Source organism: Callospermophilus lateralis, chromosome 1, assembly GCF_048772815.1.
Source record: "Callospermophilus lateralis isolate mCalLat2 chromosome 1, mCalLat2.hap1, whole genome shotgun sequence".
Classification (NCBI taxonomy): Eukaryota; Metazoa; Chordata; class Mammalia; order Rodentia; family Sciuridae; genus Callospermophilus; species Callospermophilus lateralis.
Window position 1 is genome coordinate 122,085,557 of NC_135305.1, and position 18,310 is coordinate 122,103,866.

The following is an 18,310-nucleotide window of genomic DNA, read 5'->3' on the forward strand; positions in this document are numbered from 1 at the left end:
ATTTTACACACAGAAAAGATGTAAAACTTCTCTTTGGTGTGCCTTCAGGTAATTCGGCAAAGTTAATTTTTATCCCACATTAAATACAAAACATATCATTGAAGAATTAATGTTGCAGTTCTCATTAGAGTATTTCATGATTTTTGACAAAGTGGCAACTTATATTTTATTCATTCACGACTCCCCAAAACAAAAGTTCTGGAGGCACAAAATTTATAGGAATAAAGCAAAAAGTAGGGGGAGCGGGACAACAGAGCATAACAGGAAACTATGTGCCCCAACAATCCAGGAGCTGAAGGTCTCCTCTCCCTTTAATTTCAATGCAAAAGGGCTGTTAACACCAGGGGCTGTCATGCTTGTGTCAAGGAACAATACTCACAATAATGATCAGGCCCTTAGAAGTTCACAACACTTCTTTTCCCGAAAGAGGCTTTATTTTCCAAAGATTCAGACACTGTAGCCAATTCCTCCATGAGAGAATTCCAAGAAGGGGCCTCTTCTTGAGGGAGAGAGAAAGAAGATCTTTTAACAAGATTTCAAGACAAATTGGAAGCAAGGCAAGGTGGCAAATATACTAAATCGGACCCAGCTCAACAGGGGATGTGCAGGAAACCTCAAAAGCATCAACCACTTTATTTCCCTTTTCCTTCCTTTATTAGCATGCAGAAAAAGGACCCCTCTGTCTCCACATGGAGAATCAAACAGTGAAAATGCTCCTGATTTCTACTGACAAAGACTCCCTGCATAAAAGATCTTCATCTATTTTCCAAAGGAAGAGGAGAAAAGAAACCATTTATACCACACTAGATAGATAAGGGAAAAAGAGTAGTCTCAAATTTTTCTTGGGAAAATACACAAAAAAGAAATTAGAATTATCCTCTTGGCAGATGTGTGAAAGGGAGGCTGTGAGGAGAAAGCGTTTTTTTTGTTTTGTTTTGTTTTTTTGGACACTAGAGCAAGTAAGGGGAACGGAAAAAGACATCTCTAATCACTCAGGAAGAAGTGACAGATTATGTGCACAAAGGAAAGGGTGACTTCTGGCATCAGTCTCCCTAAGTGGGTACTGAGCTGTTTCAAAAAACTAAGGTTTTTTTCCTGATTATTTTCAGCTAAGCTTTCTTTGTTAATTTAGAGCATTGTAAGGATCTGAGGGGAGTGGAAGGTACATCTTTCTCCATCCTGGGGTGGGGAAAAAAGTCTTCTTCTCCAGCGGATAGGTATTGAATACTTTTGATGGGTGGTGATAGTGAGGTAGATGTATGCAAACACCTGCTTCTTTGGGCAAGATATTTATTTTCTTTTTTGGTGCTGGTGATTTAATCCAGGGCATTGTGCATGCAGTGAAGCATTCTACCACTGGACTATGTCCCCAGTCCCAGTTTTCTTTCTTAACGAATTAACAGTAACAATTTGCCAAAAAATTAAGATATACTAAGCATTAACAACAAATTATCCCTTAGATATTAAAAAAAAAAAAAAAGGAGTAACCCAAATTCGAAATGATCTGAGAAGTTAAGGGATGAGCCAAGGTCACAAAGATGTTAGATGGGAGAGGCTTTGCAACTATCCTGATCTAAAAGCCATGATTTTTTTTTTTTTTTTTTTTGGTAATTGTAGATGGTCAGCATGTTTCTATTTTATTTGTTTCTTTCTTTCTTTCTTTTTTTTTTTTAATGTGACGAACCCAATGCCTCACACATGCTAGGCAAGTGCTCTGCCACTGACCTACAGCCCCAGCCCCTAAAAGCCATGAGCTTAACTGTGCAAAGGAGAAAGAGCTCACTGCACACTAAGAGACTAAAAGGGAAGAAGAAATCCAAGGCTCCCTCTCTGGTCATGATTGGGGGAGGGGGAGAAAAAAGCTGATTTCTGATACCATAAAGTTAACTCAGGGTCCTCCTCTATATCTTGGGATAAAGGTGAAAAATGGACAAGGGAAGGCAAGACTTTTTAAACTTACAGGGAAGGTAGACCCTTTCTAATACTTTTGGGAAGTGGAAAATTTCCCTCTTCACCTGAACGACACTGACAAAGTGGAGTGAACGTTCTCATTTGGGGGCTACCCCCATCTTTCCTTATGTTCGAATCCCCTCTCGCACCCTGGGACTGGGTCCCCCACCGCTAACAGACCAGAACCAAGAAAGACTGTACGCCCACAAGGGGCGTCAGCCTTTCGAAGAAGAGAAGTTGGGGGATCCCCTCCGATCTCGGTTGCAAAGCAGTCTCTCTCCCCCTTTGCAGCCATGACTCGGAGAAGCCTTTTTCCCCTAGCGACGCGGGCCCTAGTCTCCTCCCCCTTTCTGGGTCGTTTGGCCGCCCGCAGCGTAGCCTCCGCTTGCTTCAGCGCCCCGAAAGGCGGGGGCCCGGGCTCCCCTTTTTGCCAGCACCGCCCGAAGGAGGGTTCCCGCAGGGCGTTGTGGGCGGAGCGGCTATGCCCGAAGCCTTCCGACCACGGGCCTCTTACCCTGAGGCCTGATCCCCGGCCGGTGCTTGCCCCGCCAGCTTGGCCTCTGCAGACGCAGCCCCGCTGCCGCCAAGTCTACTTGAGCCTACGAAGCCGAGAGCCAGTGGGCGCTCCGGCCGCTACCGCCTCTCCGTCTCTATGGTTTCCCCCCCTCCCCCGCACTTCCCCATCCGGGGCCTGAGCTAGCCATGCGGATTCGCCCAAGTCCCACCCCCGCCTGGCGCGCGCGCACTCCAAAGGGCGCTCTTCCCGCCTCGGAACTGCCGCCCTCTGCTATCCAGCAGCGATCATGAACCCCGCCCCTGCGGCGCACTTTTAAAGGGAAACACACCTTTTTGGCTCAGTTCCTGCTGAGCCCCAGGGCCCAGTGTTTCTCTCCGCTACTACCCTTGAGCTCTGTATTACCATTTGTTTGACCTGGACATCTACAACTCTAGGGGCCTCCCTGCTTCCACTCTATTAGTTCTAGAAGTCTTTTAATACTGGATCAGTGTTTAGGTCACATCACTCCCTTGCTTCTAATCACACTACTAAATCTAAATGGCACCCTTCCTTTAATTAAATATAGCACTTTGTTTTCATTTCTTCATCGTTTTAACTCTAGTTGAAAGTAGTGTCAACTCTTGACTTGGTTATTGTCTGTCCCCTCTCACTCTTCGCTGTTCTTTTCATCACAATATACACAACACCTAAAGGCAATGTCTGGCCGACATTAGAAGGAAGGAAAGGAAAAGAATAGCCATTAGCCGGCTCAAGTGGTGCAGCCTGTAATCCCAGCCACTCAGTAGGATGGATTCCGAGGCCAGCTTCAGCAATTTAGCGACACCCTGTCTCAAAAAAAAAAAAAAAATAGAACTGGGGATGTGTTTCAGTGGTAAAGTGCTCCTAGTTCAATTCCTAGTACAAAAACAAAAAAACAAACAAAAAATCCTGAAGGGAATTGATTATGTCCAGAAAATATAATTGACTTAATCCCCAAATCACACAGTTACATGTTAAAATAAAATCTGTTGCTTCTTAGAGCTCATTGGCCTGACCAGAAATAGAATTTGAAAGTTTTGGGGGGAGATTTAAAAATCTTTCATCTCTAATCAAGATATTTTTTCTGGGTGCTGTAGTGCAAGCCTACAGACAGCTCAGGAGGCTGAGGCAGGAGGATCATAAGTTCAAAGCCAGCCTCAACAATTTAGCAAAGCTATCTCAAAATAAACGTATATACTGTTACATATTTCATATATATGCTGATATATGTATAGTTCATCTTGCTGAGGTTTCTTCTTGACACAACCCTTAACAATTTTACCCAAATACAAGTGCCTCACCTAATCCTAATTCCAGCCCTGCTTCTAGCTTCTAACTCTGCACCAGGCACAGTTGGGGTCCAAAAGAAGCATCAGATATATTGTATAAACTCCTTAAACTTGGAAAAGAGCCAATTTCCTGAAGAATTGCATGCTTTTTGCTTTTGGTTAATTCATACTATTCTCCACATTCATGTATCACTTTTAATATATTATTGTTTTTGTTTTGTTTTGCAGTGGTAGGAACTGAACCCAGGGCCTGTGCATGCTAGACAAGCGCTCTATCACTGAATTACACACTGAACCCAGTTCATTTAATTTTAAAAAACCTAATGTAATATGTTCCTCACCTCATGTAGCCCTTAGACATCTCGTAAAGGAGGAAGGATATGTACTTTTTATCCTCATTTGACAGGGAGAAATTTGAAAAAAGAAGTATCTTGTGCAAGGACACATAACAAAACAACAAAACAAAACAGGCAATGTTCAAATCATTGTAGCACAGTGATTATAGAACCAAAGCTGAAAGATCTCTCCTTTGGGGGCAATCTGCTCTGTCCTCCCTAACCTTGACTTGAAACTGAGGCAGTGCAAAGGACCCCTCCAAACTATTTTTTTGGGGGGGTACTGGGGATTGAACCCAGGAACACTCAACTGCTGGGCCACAAACTTAAACGTTTTCGATTTTTGTTTGTTTATTTTAAAGGAGAATTGCCACATTCAAAAATGATGTTTTCCATTTCTAAGATTTAACACCAGGGGCTGGGGCTGGGGCTGGGGCTCAGTGATAGTGCACTTGCTTGGCATGTGTGAGGCACTGGGTTCGATTCTCAGCACCGCGCATAAATAAATAAAAATAAAGGTCTATCAACAATTAAAAAAAAAAAAAAGATATGACACCAACTAGGGACATCTCTCAGGAGAAGGAATCTCATTCTCCTGAAGGCCAAGAAGAGAGAATTAAGTTAGTTTCCTCTGACAAGGAGGACTTTTCTACAACCACTTAAGACAGAAAACAATGTTGGGGATGTCTCTGGGTGGGACCTGTAAACATTTAAACATGTAAACATTTCTGTTACATGTAACTGGTTGTTTTTTTCCTTTTTCTTTTTTTTTTTTTTTGTATTGGAGATCGAACTCATGGGTGCTTTGCCACTGAGCTACGTCTCCAGCCTTTTTTATTTTTTTATTTTGAGACAGGGTCTGGCTAAATTTCTGAGGTTGACTTAAACTTGAGATCCTCCTGCTTCAGCCTCCCAAGTAGCTGGGATTATAGCATGAGCCTCTAAATCTGCCTATATATAACATTTTATCCTTGAAAATTTGTGTAACTGTTGCCCTGTACATGATTATGGATGGCTTTTCTTTTCTTTTTCTTTGAGCAGCCAGGTGTCTAACCCAAGACCTCAACCATGCTAGGCAAATGCTCTATTACTGACTACATACCCAGATCCATTTTTCTTTTCTTATTCTTTTTTTAAAAAAAGATTCTATTTTTTTTTCCACAATACCTTTAATTAATTAATTAATTAATTAATTTTTTACATGGTGCTGAGGATCAAACCCAGGGCCTCACACATGCTAGGCAAGTGCTCTACCACTGAGATACAGCCTCAGCTCCCTGTTTTTCTTTCAAAAGAGTGCACCTATAAGGATGGGGATGTGGCTCAAGCGGTAGCGCACTTGCCTGGCATGTGTGCGGCTTGGGTTCTATCCTCAGCACCACATACAAACAAAGATGTTGTGTCCGCCGAAAACTAAAAAAATAGGTATTGAAAAATTCTCTCTCACTCTTTCTTAAATAAAAAAAAAAAAAGAATGCACCTATAGCCTCAGTTACTAGAGAAGCTGAGGCAGAAGGATCATTTGAGCCTGGGAGTTTGAGGCTAGCCTCATCAACACAGTGAGACTCTGTCCTCAGAGAAGAGGAGGAGAAAAGTTTTTATGATTACTTAAAAAATAGTTAAATTACTCAACTTATACTGAATTTTAAAGCAAAAATATCTACATTGAAGGAAGTTCTTGCTTGTCTTGCTCTAGGGGTCCTCTTGGCCTACTTCTAAGCCCCGACTACAGTTTTCTTTTTCTTCAACATTCATATATTTTCTCAAAATCATAGGAAACTGGTAGAGCTTGTATTAAAGCTGTGAGGAAATGAAATTGGAGTGTGTAATTGGAGGCAGGAATACTATTTAGATTTAGTGGTCACTGTGATTGGAAACATGGGAATGATATGACCTAAAACCACATTCCAGTTATTAATAGATCTCTCCAGCTACCAAAATGGAAGCAATCAGGCTTCTATAGTTGCAGATGTCCAGTTTAGAGAAATAGAGAACCAAGGGCTGGGGGTGTAGCTCAGTGGTAGAGTGCTCGCCTAGCTATAAGCTCTGACTTCAATCCCCAGCACTATAAAGTAAAAAAAAGAAAGAAAAAAAAAAAAAGAAGAAGAAGTAGATTAGTAGACCACAGTGGTAGATTGGCAGCAGCAGTGTTTGCAACTTGTCAGGAACCCTGAGGACACAGCCCACTCAGCTCTGTTTTTCTCTCTTTTTCTTCTTCTCCTTCTCCTTCTTTTTGGTACTGGTAATTGAAACCACAAGTGCCTACCACTGAGCCACATCCCTTTACGTTTTTGAGACAGGGTCACACTAAATTGTACAAGGCCTTACTAAGTTGCTGAGGCTGGCCTCAAAATTGAGATTCTCCTGAGCTGCTAGGATTACAGGAGTGAGTCACCACACCTCTGTTTTCTGGTGTGCTCTCTCTTTGTTACAGGGCTGTGGTGTTCTGGGAAACTGAGGCCACCTTCAAAAACCCATTCTTTTTTTTTTTTGGTACTGGGGATTGAACCCAGGGGCACTCAAACATTGAACCTCTCCCCAGTCTTTTATTGAATTTTATTTGGAGACAGAGTCTCATTGAGTTGTTAAGAGCCTTGCTAAGTTGCTGAGGCTGGCTTTGAACTTGACCCTCCTACCTCAGCCTTCTGAGCCATGCCAAGACAACAGCTTCAAACACCATCCTTGAGATCAAGTTAGAAAGATTTCAGATATATTGTCTAGAGTAACAGGCATGAATTTATTGAAGGGACAGAAAAAGAGAAAGGGGACACTCTTAAGGGAGAGAGAGGGTCCTCTTAGGGACAGCATGTATGTCCTGCATGCCAGCTCTACTGGGGATGCCCGAGAAGTTTCCAGAGGGTCCCACCCAGGTCTACCTCTTGAATTTTGACTGACAGCAGGATGACATCAGACTTTCACATCCCCACTGTCATGACAACTTTAGGTCATTTTGGCCTATGCTGACTAGGTCTAATTTGATTTTTTTTTTTTTTAACTATTTTTATTTTTAAGTGGTACAGAGGATGGAACCCAGTGCCTCACACATGTGAGGTAAGCACTCTACCACTGAGCTACAACCCCAGCCCCTCTAATTGGATTCTTTTTCTTTTCTTTTCTTTTTTAAATATACATATTTTTAGTTGTAGATGGACACAATACCTTTGTTTTTATTTTTATGTGGTGCCAGGGATTGAACCCACTTCATGCAGGCAAGGCAAGCGCTGAGCCACAATCCTGGCCGCTCTAATTGGATTCCTGAATTTTTTTTTTTTTGGGGGGGGGTCTGAGATTGAACCCAGGGCCTTCTGCATGTGAGGCAAGCACACTACCAACTGAGCTATATCCCCAGCCCTCTAATTGGATTCTTAGCCATAAATTCTTAAAGAGCTTGTGGTTAAGAGGAATTTTCCTTATTTACCCAAGTTTCCGCATCTAGGCTGTTTAAAGGGTCACAAAAGTTTCCCCCTTCAGGGTCACTTGGGTTCTTCTTATCCAACATTATTTTGGGCCTGCAGTTCTCCTGCGGATAACAGGTAGTTTGCTGAGGAATGTGACATATCCCATCCACTTAATACAGGCAGGGCTGAACATAAATTGCTTCTTAGAAATAAGAATGTGGGGACACCACAGAGGGGGTATTTTATAGAATTATTCCCTTAACCTCTTGTTCCCACCTTCCACTTCTGTCTTCTATCATCTTGAGGGAAGACCAATGTCCAAATCAGATGGGAATTTGGACAGAGCTATGGGTGTTTACGTGTCATGCTGGACTCTGTGAGGTCTGGATCTATCCTTCCGAGGAGTTTGTGTCTTTTAGCCTCAGTCTCTGTCTGTGAAGTACAATAGTATCTACCACCTACTAGGCATACAACTACATGAGGATATTAAATTATGGGAAGCCATTATTTTGTTATTAATAGCCAGAGGAGCACAGAAAGTCTTGGGGTGTTTGTAAACATCCCCCAAATGGATACTTGCTAATAGGAACCTTTACACTGTCTTATACACTTGGCCCTTTGTATTTTCCAAAGTTTCTCCCAGAAATTTCCTTTCACACCTCTCAGAAGCCCTGGGGGGTGGGCAGGAGAGAGTAATTAGCCTCGTTTATATGCAAGGAAGTTTAGCTTGGGGACACTCGCCCTGTTTCCCCTGCTGCTGATCACTAAGTGTAAAACTAGGCTCCTGGGTACTAATCTATTTCCGCGTTTCCTTCTCAAGGCAAGCAAAGGGTTTGGCTAGTGGCTGAGAAACGCTGAGAAGCGGTCAGAGGCAGAGGCTGCAGGCGACGCCCCACCCTTGGCGCGAGCCCCGGATGAGGAAGTGGCGCGGTCACCGAGACGAGGAGGAGGCCTGGCGAGAGCTGCCCGGGACGCGGGGGCGGGAAGGGGGGCGGTGCCCCTGGGCGGAGCTACGGGAGCGGCGCGGGTTCTCAGGTGAGCTCTCCGTGGCTGTGTAGGGCCTGCGGGTTCCTGGAACTCGGGGGTGGGAAGCCTGCGGGCTGTATGGGGTTACGTGGGGTGTTCTGAGGAGGCGCGGGTACTTACTGAGGGTCCGGCCCTCGGGGCTCCGGCCTGAGGTGGGAAGGGGTTCCGGAGCTGCAGGTGAGTGGAGCTGCCCACTCTGAGCTGGGGCGTGGGGGGCCTCCGAGGGAGGGGGCCTTGGCCTCGGTTCGAGTCCCGACTCAGTCCCCAACCTGCTTTGTCACCTTGGACAAGTCTTGCTCCCTCTCTGAGTCTCAGCGGCCTCAGCGGAAGGATCCGCTGAGAGTTCGTACTGATGGAACCCCCCCCCCTGCTTTCCTCTTATTCATACTTGCCTTGCCCAGGGTGAACGCAAATTGCGAGAGTGCTCCAAAGTGTCTGAGTGACCTTGGGCAAGTCCCTTGTGTTTTGTCTACAAATGGAGTAGGTTAACCTCTTTTAAGATTTCTGTATTATTCGGGTATTATTGGTATAGATGGAGACCAAGTAATGAATGTCCCATTTACTGCAAGTGTCCTCTTTAGGGATGCGATAGATAGAATATCTTTTTAGAGGTTTGACCAGACCCGGCCCGCAATTACCCTTAGTTCTTAGATTCTGGATTGTTTTCCCTCTCTTTGTGATTGGCGGAGTGATTTCATCCTGTGTTTGGCGCTTCCTCTCAACTGAGTAACACCAAAATCAGAAGAGGAGTGCAAGGAAAGTCTGACATTCCAGCCTTCTTGTTTGTGTTTCAATGGCAGGGACGCAAGATGACTTCTCTGCTCCAAGATTGGAACAGCTGAAGGAAACCAAAGGACAAGATGAGAACAACAAAGGTCTACAAACTGGTCATCCACAAGAAGGGCTTTGGGGGCAGTGGTCAGTATTGATTGGTCTTTGGGGGTTGTGCAAGTTGGCTGAAATTCTCATGTGTCCAGTGACTGGAAAATTACCCATCAACTCATGTGACAGTTGAGGTTAGACAGGCAACTTTCCTGAGTAAAGCAGGAATAAGAAGTATGATAGGACTTATAAACCACAGGCCCTTTCTAAAAGTATTTTCATTCAGGCTTTTAATGAACATTGTGAATATTGCCAGTTTATTTTCATTCATTTGTTGAATTGTGTTGCTTATTACAAATTTACTGTATATTTAAAATTCCAGCCTACACTTGTTTGGCAGATAAGAGAAACTAAAATGGTATTTTAGTGTTTAGAGTCAGTGAGACCTTGCATAGATGTGTATAGAACAGGTATGATCAAAGCATGAAAGTTTGCCTGTCTCCTTGGCATAAAAAGGGACAGGATGCAGCATGTTAGCTTGCACTAAAGCATAATCTGCATAATAGCTCTGCCTCTGACTTTCCATATTCATCTCAGGTAAGCCTCTAGTTTTCCTTATCTGCAAGATCAAGGGCTTTCTTTCTTCCTTTTTTTTTTTTTTTTTTAAGTATAGATGAACACAATACTTTATTTTTCTTATTTATTTTTATATGGTGCTGAAGATCCAACCCAGTGCCTCACACATGCTAGGCTAGTGCTCTACTATTGAGCTACAGTCCCAGCCTTCAAGGGCTTTCTTTACAATAGTTTTTCTTAGAGCCTTGACTTCATAAATCTGCAGAAAAGTAGGGCACTTGGTAGTATGATATTCTTTTTCTTTTGTAAAGGAATTATTTTCCCTTACATCTTAACAACCTTATTTACTTCAGAATTTGCAATTAATGACATATTAAGTCTGTTTTTTAGCCCTCTCCCCTTTTTTTCTGTACTGAGGATTGAATTCAGGTGCTTCCACATGTTAGGTGTGCTCTACCACTGAACTATATCCTCATTCTTAGCTCTTTTTTATTTTTTATTTTGAGACAGGTCTCACTAAGTTGCTGAGATTAGTCTTGAATTTGCAATCCTCTTGCCTCAGCCTTTCTGAGTAGCTGAGAATGTATAAATGAGCCACAGCACTTGAATGTATTTTAAGTTATATATATATATATATATATATATATATATATATATATGGCGGAGATCACAACCAGGGCCTCACACATGTAGCAAGTTCTCTACCACTGAACTATACCTCCACACTTGGAGGTATAGAAGAAAAAAATTTAGAAAAGAAATTAAAAAAAAAAATCTCTCTCTCTGTCTCTCTCTCTCTATATATATATTTCTTTAAAATGTTGATGGACCTTTATTTTATTCATTTATGTATATGCTGTGCTGAGAATCTAACCCAGTGCCTCATACATGTGAAGCAAGCACTCTATCACTGAGCCACAACCCCAACCTCTAATCTATATTTTAGTATGCATTTATTCCTATATTAAATATGTGTAAGCCGTTAGAGGGTAGGGACTGCCAAAAAGGGAAAATAGTAGTTTTTATATCTGATGTTTTGAGTCTTTACTTAAATGATGTAATGGACCAGACACAGGCATGGCTATATTTAAAACCCAATTTCCGCTAAAATGTACAGACTATTGTCAATACTATACTTTGTGTGCTGTTGGTGTTGCCTAAACATTTGTGGAGTAGATAGATACTAAATAGACAACAGAAATAATTTTGGCATGGGGAATAACACAAGGATATAGTGTGAATAACATGCAATGTATATAAATCTACTTTTTTATGTACATAAGACATGTGGCTAGGTAACGTACCGAAAATTATAAATATACAACCAATATATATTTGTTAGGCATATACTTTTGCCAAACATAAAGATTATGAGTATGACAAGGTCTCTTTAAGTTTAATGAGAAACATAGAAAAAAGGAAACTAAACAAAACAAAATATGTGCTCATGGAACTTAATTCAGACTATGGAAATTAGGAGGAGGCGTCACAGAGATTTGGCAAAAAACTGTCAATGGAAATGTTTTATCAAATAAATTTGGGATTAACCCAATGCTTCATTCACTTCATTAGACTGAATCTCTTCCATCTGCCACCTTACTGGAACTGGAACCCAGGGCTTTCAAGTGCTGGGCAAATGTTGCAGTGCCACTGAGCTACATCCCCAGAAAGGCTGAATTTTATTGAGTAGGGTTATATTTGAAATGTGAAATGTACTTTTAAAAAATATTAGCTTAAATAAAGGTAATTATCTTCTTCCTAAAATAAAACCATTGGTGGGACTGCAAATTAGTACAACCACTCTGGAAAACAGTATGGAGATTCCTCAAAAAACTGGAAATGGAACCGTAATATAACCCTGCTGTCCTCCTCCTTGATACATATCCAAAACATCTAAAATCAGCACACTATAGGTATGCAGCCACATCAGTGCTTATAAGCAGCACAATTTACAATAGCCAAGCTATGGAACCAACCTGTATACCCATCAACAGAGGAATGGATAAAGAAAATGTGGTACATATACACAGTGGAGTTTTACTCAGCTATAAGGAATAATGAAATTAGGCATTTGCTGGTAAATGGATGGAACTGGAGAATATCATGTTAAGTGAAATAAGCGAGACTCAGAAATTCTGTCAGGGGTCAAATGTTTTTCTTGGATGTGTTGAAGCTAGATTAAAATAAGGACAAAAAAAGATGGGGTGGGGCTGTGATTTTATGAAAATAAATTAGTGGAGTAGAGGAAGTGGAGTGAGGGGGAGGGAGGCGGAAGGAGGGAGCGGCAAAGGGATGAGTCTGACCAAACTTTCCTACTTACACATATGATTATACCACAGTGAATTCACCTTTATATCCATAAAGAAATAATTTTAAAAAACTATAAATAAATAGATGAAATATCACTAGAGTAGAGGAAAGGAAATGGGGAAGGAGGAGGGAAGGGAAAGGGGGAAGTACTGGGGATAAATTGGAGCAAATTATATTCTGTGCTTGTAAACTGTCAAATGAATCATAATATTATGTATAACTAAAATGAAGTAATAAAAATTATTTTAAATAGCTAGGCATTGTGGTGTATGACTGTAATCCCAGTGGCTCAGGGGGCTGAGGCAGGAGGATGACAAGTTCACAGCCATTTCAGCATCTTGGGCTCCCAGCAACTTAATGAGGTCCTGTCTCAAAGTAGAAAATAAAAAGGGCTGGGGACATGGCTCAGTGATTAAGTTCCCCTGAATTTAACCCCTGGTAGGAAAAAAAAAAATCTTAGTGTCTGGAGGTATAGCTCTATGGTAGAGCACTTGCCTATAATGAATGAGGCCCTGAGTTTAATAGTTTAATACACAGTCCCACAAAAACAAAAAACCCATAGCATATGGTGTCAGACTCCTGTCATTCCAGCTACTCAGGAAGCTTAGGGGGGCTGGGGATGTGGCTCAAGTGGTAGCATGCTCGCCTGGCATGTGTGCGGCCCAGGTTCGATCCTCAGCTCCACATACAAAGATGTTGTGTCCACCGAAAACTAAAAATTCAAAATTCTCTCCCTTTCTCTCTCTCTCTCTTCCCTCTCTCACTCTCTCTTTAAAAAAAAAAAAAAAAAAAAAAAAAGGAAGCTTAGGCAGAAGGATCATCAGTTCAAGGCTACATGGCAACTCAGTGAGACCCTCTCTCATAATAAAAAAGGGCTAGAAAAATAGCATAGTGGTAGAGCACTTGTCTTGCATGTGCAAGGTCCTGGGTTCAATTCCCAATGGTGCAAAAAAAAAAAAAAAAAAAAGAAGAAGAAATTTATGAGTGCATTTTCTACTTGTTATTTTTTACTTTTTGGGGTGGGTTTCTGGGATTTAATTCAGGGCTTCATGACTGCTAAGCACATGCTTCGCCTTAGAGTTACAGACCCAGCTTCGGTTTTCTATTTAGGATTGAATTGTCTTTCAGATGATGAGCTAGTTGTGAACCCCAAAGTGTTTCCTCACATCAAGCTTGGAGACATTGTGGAGATTGCTCACCCCAACGATGAATACAGGTGAGCATCTTGCTAGGATAAGCAAACCAGGCAGCCTGCTGCTTCCAATTGATGTTTGACTTTAAAATGCTAATTTCCTTTGAGATTGGGTCAACTATTAGTGTTTTTAATTTTTTTTTTTTTTAGATGTTGATGGACCTTTATTTTATTCATTTATTTATATACAGTGCTGAGAATTAAACCCAGTGCCTCACACATGTTAAGCAAGTGCTCTACCACTGAGCCACAACTGTAGCTCCTTTTTTTTTTTTTTTTAAAGTGGTCTACTCTTTCTGTTTTTAAAGCTGACTTGACATCTCTGAAAGATTATGTTGCACTTTTCCTGCAAGTACAGTTTCTTTGTTTCTAATGGAATTCTCATAGTGCTACAAGTTATAGTATGTCCAAGAGTGATTTGTTTATCTTTTGTGGGGGTTGAAGAAAGCTGGGGAATTACTGCTTATGGTCTCTCACATCTTTGTTTTTTACTTTATTAGCCCTTTGCTTTTGCAAGTCAAGTCACTTAAGGAGGATTTACAAAAAGGTAAACATTACAGCTCTCTTCTTTTTTAAAAAATACTAGTTGTTAATGGACCTTTATTTTATTTGTTTTTATGTGGTGCTGAGGATTGAACCCAGTGCCTCACACATGCTAGGCAAGTGCTCTATCACTGAGCCAAAACTCCAGCCCCTTGAGCTTTCTTCTTTGAGAATTTTATATTTACTATTTTAGAAACTAATAGACTTCTAATCTCAGAGTATGAGGGCGAGTACTTTTCTTCTTATCAAATTCTATTCCCTCTTTAAATAATTGTCACCTATCAAAACTGCCAATGAATCTCATCTGTCAGCAACGTGAGGGCATTGAAGAAACTATATTTAGAGTCAGGAGAAAAGTTAATCTGACTATGGGAAGTTTTATATTTAATTCCTCCCACCAAAAAAAAAAAAAAAAAAAAAAAGATGTTGTTAAAGCATAGTTTCCTAAATATTATTTATATATATTTGTGTGTGTGTGTGTGTATATATATATATATATTTTTTTTTTTTTTTTTTTTTTCCTCCCCTCAAAATATTTAAGTGCAACTCTGGGTGAGGTAGGGGCATGGAAGAAACATATATTGATGATTGTTCTAATACTTGTTCAAACTCTGTACAGGGAATGTGTGTGTGTGTTGGGGGGAGGGGGTGGGGGGTGGGGAGAGGGGGTGGAGAGGGGCGGGTGGGGGGGCGCTGAACTGGAGGATTCTGTTTCTGAGCTACATTCCCAGCCCTTTTTAAAAATATATTTTGATCCAGGGTCTTCCTAAGTTGCCCACACAGGTCTCGAACTTGTGATTCTCCTGCTTCAGCTTCCCAGATAATGGGGATTATAGATGTGCACCACTATGCCCAACTACTTACTCACTCTGGATCCAAATTCTTTCCCTTTTCCTCTAATGGCTATGCCATGCTGTCCAAGGAACCCATATATTATTTTATAGGAAATAATTCTTTAAATAGTACTTCAAAGAAACAAACCAAAACACCCTTGTGATTTCTCCTAAAGGGCTTTGATATCAGCTTTTCATATTCAACTATTTGATATTTAAATTTCATGGGAAAAAATTCTGGCCTAGGGATGTAGGTTAGTGGTGGAATACTTACCTACTATCAGCAAGGTCCTCAGTTTGATCCCTAGCACTGAAAAAAAAAAAAAAAAAACAAAAACCCCTGGTGTGTCTTGTTCTTTTTTTTTTTTTAATATTTATTTTTTAGTTTTTTTTAGGTGGACATAATATCTTTATTTTATGTTTATGCTGAGAATCGAACCCAGTGCCTCACGCATGCTAGGCGCGCTACCACTTGAGCCACATCCCCAGCCCCTGGTGTGTCTTCTTAAGACTTTCCTTCATACCCTTACCCCATCTTCTGCCACCTGTTATATTTCTTATTTATCAAGCTTTAGGGCTCATTGAAAACTTCCTGAACTACATTATTATCTTCATTCTGAACAAGAAAAACTTTTTTTTTTTTAAATGAATTTCTAATAGGTCTTTGAACGTTCTTATTTTGCTGTATTGCTATTTTTGTGTGCTGGGGATTAAATTTAGGGGTTCAGTATGCTAAGTATATGTTCTACCACTAAGTTATACCTCCAGCCCAATGTTGTTTCTTTTTAAGTTCCTCGAAGGCAGAGAACATGTCTTGCCCAAGGCAGGTTATCAGTTGTGTTGCTTTTTTAATATCTCCATATTTATAGGTTAGAATATGTTTACCTGTTTTTCAAAATGTGTTCTCTGATTCAGATTTTTTTTCTGTTTCAGAAACTATCAGTGTGGACCAGACTGTGACTCAAGTGTTCCGGCTAAGACCTTATCAAGATGTATACGTGAATGTTGTAGACCCTAAAGTATGTCTGTGTTCTGGACTTGAATATCTTTTTGAATGATTAGTATCCTTTCTCCAAGTCTAAGTCATTAAAGAAATAATGAGTTACTTAAGTATAGTGTTAGATAATTAAATATGTGATTATATATATAGGTCATTTAGATTATAGGTGGTGGGCTGGGGATGTGGCTCAGTGGTAGAACGCTTGCCTGGCATGCGTGAGGCCCTGGGTTTGATCCCCAGCACCCCCCTCCCCCCAAAAAAGAAATAAAGATTATAGGTGTTATCTAGATTTCATTTAAATTCCCCCTGTGCTTTTCAAAGTTTGTTCTAGTAAGATTCTATGTGTGAAGATGTATGTGTAATTCTCTGTTAAATTACTAAAATTTCTTTATTTCTAATTTTTTTCTTGAAATGCTATAATAGGTAAAAAACATTGTCGAAAGGTATTATTGACATATAGGAAAATAAAGTTCAATGTTATATTTGTATGGTAGAATTCAAGATTAAACACAGGGCATGATGGTGTGCACCTATAGTTCTGGTTACTCAGGTGGCTAAGGTGGGAGGATCATTTGAGCCTGTGAGTTCAAGACCAGTCTGGGCAACATAATGAGACCCTGTCTCAAAAACACAAACCACAAGCAAACTAAAATAGCAAACAGACTAAAACACAAAATTAGTACTTTGTTACTCTTCACTAAATGTGATAAGTGCTATAGGATCTGTTGGAAACTTATCGTCTGTACTTAAACAACCTTTGGTGTATAAAATTCTGTTTGTTGGGATTCTGCTATTTAGGATGATCTTTCAATAGTTTTCTTTCTTGCAAAAGTGTTTTTCTCATGATGAGTGAGCATTATCTTATTATTATAAAGTGTGGCAAAGTAATGCAGAGAGGTATGTTTGATTATTCCTTTTAGGATGTGACCCTTGACCTAGTGGAATTAACTTTTAAGGATCAATACATTGGCCGAGGGGATATGTGGCGACTAAAGAAAAGTTTGGTAAGATGTGATTTAAAAAAAAGCCTCTTATTCCATTATATAAATAATTCTTCTTTATCATAGAGATTTATAAGATCTTTTAGGGAGAAGAATATAGAATCATTTCTGCTTCTAGCATCTGCAGACAATTACTGTAAACATCTTGTCATATCTTCTTCAACTCTCTTTGTAGTTGTTTTTGAGATTTGTTTTTGTTTATTGTTACAGATGTTTACTTTACATTTTAGGCTTGAATGGGAAATTATAGAAGTAGGTCTTCTGGCTTCCAGGTTGTGCTGCCGTTTTTTTTTTTTTTTTTTTTTGTGTGTGTGTGTGGGTGGTGCTATGGTGCTAGGGAGTGCCTTGTGCATGTGAGGCAAGCACTCTACCAACTGAGCTACATCCCCAGTCCTGTACTGCTTTTTGCTGTACCCTCCTCCCATTTTCCTTATTTACTTATTTTTGTGGTGCTGGGAATTGAACCCAGGACCCTTATGCATATGAGGCAAGTTCTCACTAAGCTACACCCCTAGACCTACTTCTTTCTTTTGATTGAATCCAGGGGCACTTTACCACTGAGCTACATTCATAGGCCTTTTTCTTTTCCATTTTGAGACAGGATGTCAATAAATTGTTGAGGCTGGCCTTGAACTCGATCTTCCTGCCTCTGCCTTCCTAGTAGTTGGGATTATAGGCCTGCACCACCACTCCAGGCCCTATTTATTTATTTATTTTAGTACTGAGGATTGAACTCAGGGGTGCTTTACCAGTGAGCTGTATCTCCAGCCTGTTTATTATGAGACAGAGTCTTACTAAGTTGCTTAAAGCCTTGCTGAGTTGCTGACGCCAGCCTGGAACTTGTGATCCTTCTGCCTTGGTGCCCTTCTCCAGCACTACAAAAAAATAAAACTAAATAAACAAACAAATCCTGTCATTAGCAATCTAATTTAAAAAAAAAATCAAGAGCATTTTACAAAATATATGGTCTGATATACATCTGAATTTATCCTATTACAGGCATGGATTACAGGCATGTGCCACTGTGTCTGACTTCTATTTATTTATTTATTTTAGAGGTGTTGGGTATTGAAACCAAGGCCTTACACAGGCTTGACAAGCACTGGACCACTGAACTACACATCCCCCACCCTATTTATCTATCTATCTATTTATTTATTTATTTATTTGGTACTGGGAATTGAACCTATGGGCACTTAACCACTGAGCCACATCCCCAGTCCTTTTATATTTTATTTAGAGACAGGGTCTCACTTAGTTGCTTCGAGCCTTACTAAGTTGTTAAAGCTGGCTTTGAACTTGTGATCCTCCTGCCTCAGCCTCCTGAGCTGCTGGGATTACAGGTGTACGCTACTGGCTAATTTTTGATGACCTTTTTCCATTTAAAATGATCTATTCATTAAAATTGTGACTGGGTACTGAACACTCTTCTTATGGAGTTTTTGTGTATTATGAAATGACAAATACAAGTAGAATTTCCATGCAATGTGTATTTTTTGG

At 40.5% G+C, this 18,310-nt stretch overlaps 2 protein-coding genes and 1 non-coding gene across 17 annotated transcripts in view; 2 read left to right on the forward strand and 1 right to left on the reverse strand.

Moving 5' to 3' along the window:
- The window catches only part of Prr14l (proline rich 14 like), a 64,950-nt gene extending 62,370 nt beyond the window's left edge, over positions 1 to 2,580 (reverse strand). For all 4 annotated transcript variants that reach the window (XM_076838204.2, XM_076838195.2, XM_076838188.2 and 1 more), the window contains exons 1-2: positions 2,465 to 2,580; positions 380 to 499 (exon numbers count right to left, since the gene is read on the reverse strand). The gene's annotated coding sequence lies outside the window, so the exon portion shown is untranslated. The remainder of the gene's footprint in view (positions 1 to 379; positions 500 to 2,464) is intronic.
- Positions 2,581 to 8,456: 5,876 nt separating this feature from the next.
- Positions 8,457 to 18,310, forward strand: part of Depdc5 (DEP domain containing 5, GATOR1 subcomplex subunit) — a 147,983-nt gene continuing 138,129 nt past the window's right edge. For 10 of the 12 annotated variants that reach the window (XM_077108702.1, XM_077108706.1, XM_077108704.1 and 7 more), the window contains exons 1-6: positions 8,457 to 8,542; positions 9,334 to 9,451; positions 13,370 to 13,457; positions 13,934 to 13,980; positions 15,743 to 15,828; positions 16,730 to 16,813. In XM_077108702.1, coding sequence (XP_076964817.1) covers positions 9,394 to 9,451; positions 13,370 to 13,457; positions 13,934 to 13,980; positions 15,743 to 15,828; positions 16,730 to 16,813 — 363 coding nt within the window. In that variant the 5' untranslated portion in view covers positions 8,457 to 8,542; positions 9,334 to 9,393. Of the gene's footprint in view, positions 8,543 to 8,645; positions 8,711 to 9,333; positions 9,452 to 13,369; positions 13,458 to 13,933; positions 13,981 to 15,742; positions 15,829 to 16,729; positions 16,814 to 18,310 lie in introns of those variants that run through there. The other 2 variants (XM_077108703.1, XM_077108708.1) reach the window with 2 other exon arrangements.
- Trnaa-ggc (transfer RNA alanine (anticodon GGC)) lies at positions 15,986 to 16,057 on the forward strand. Its single transcript has one exon. It is a non-coding gene; the product is annotated as a tRNA-Ala (tRNA).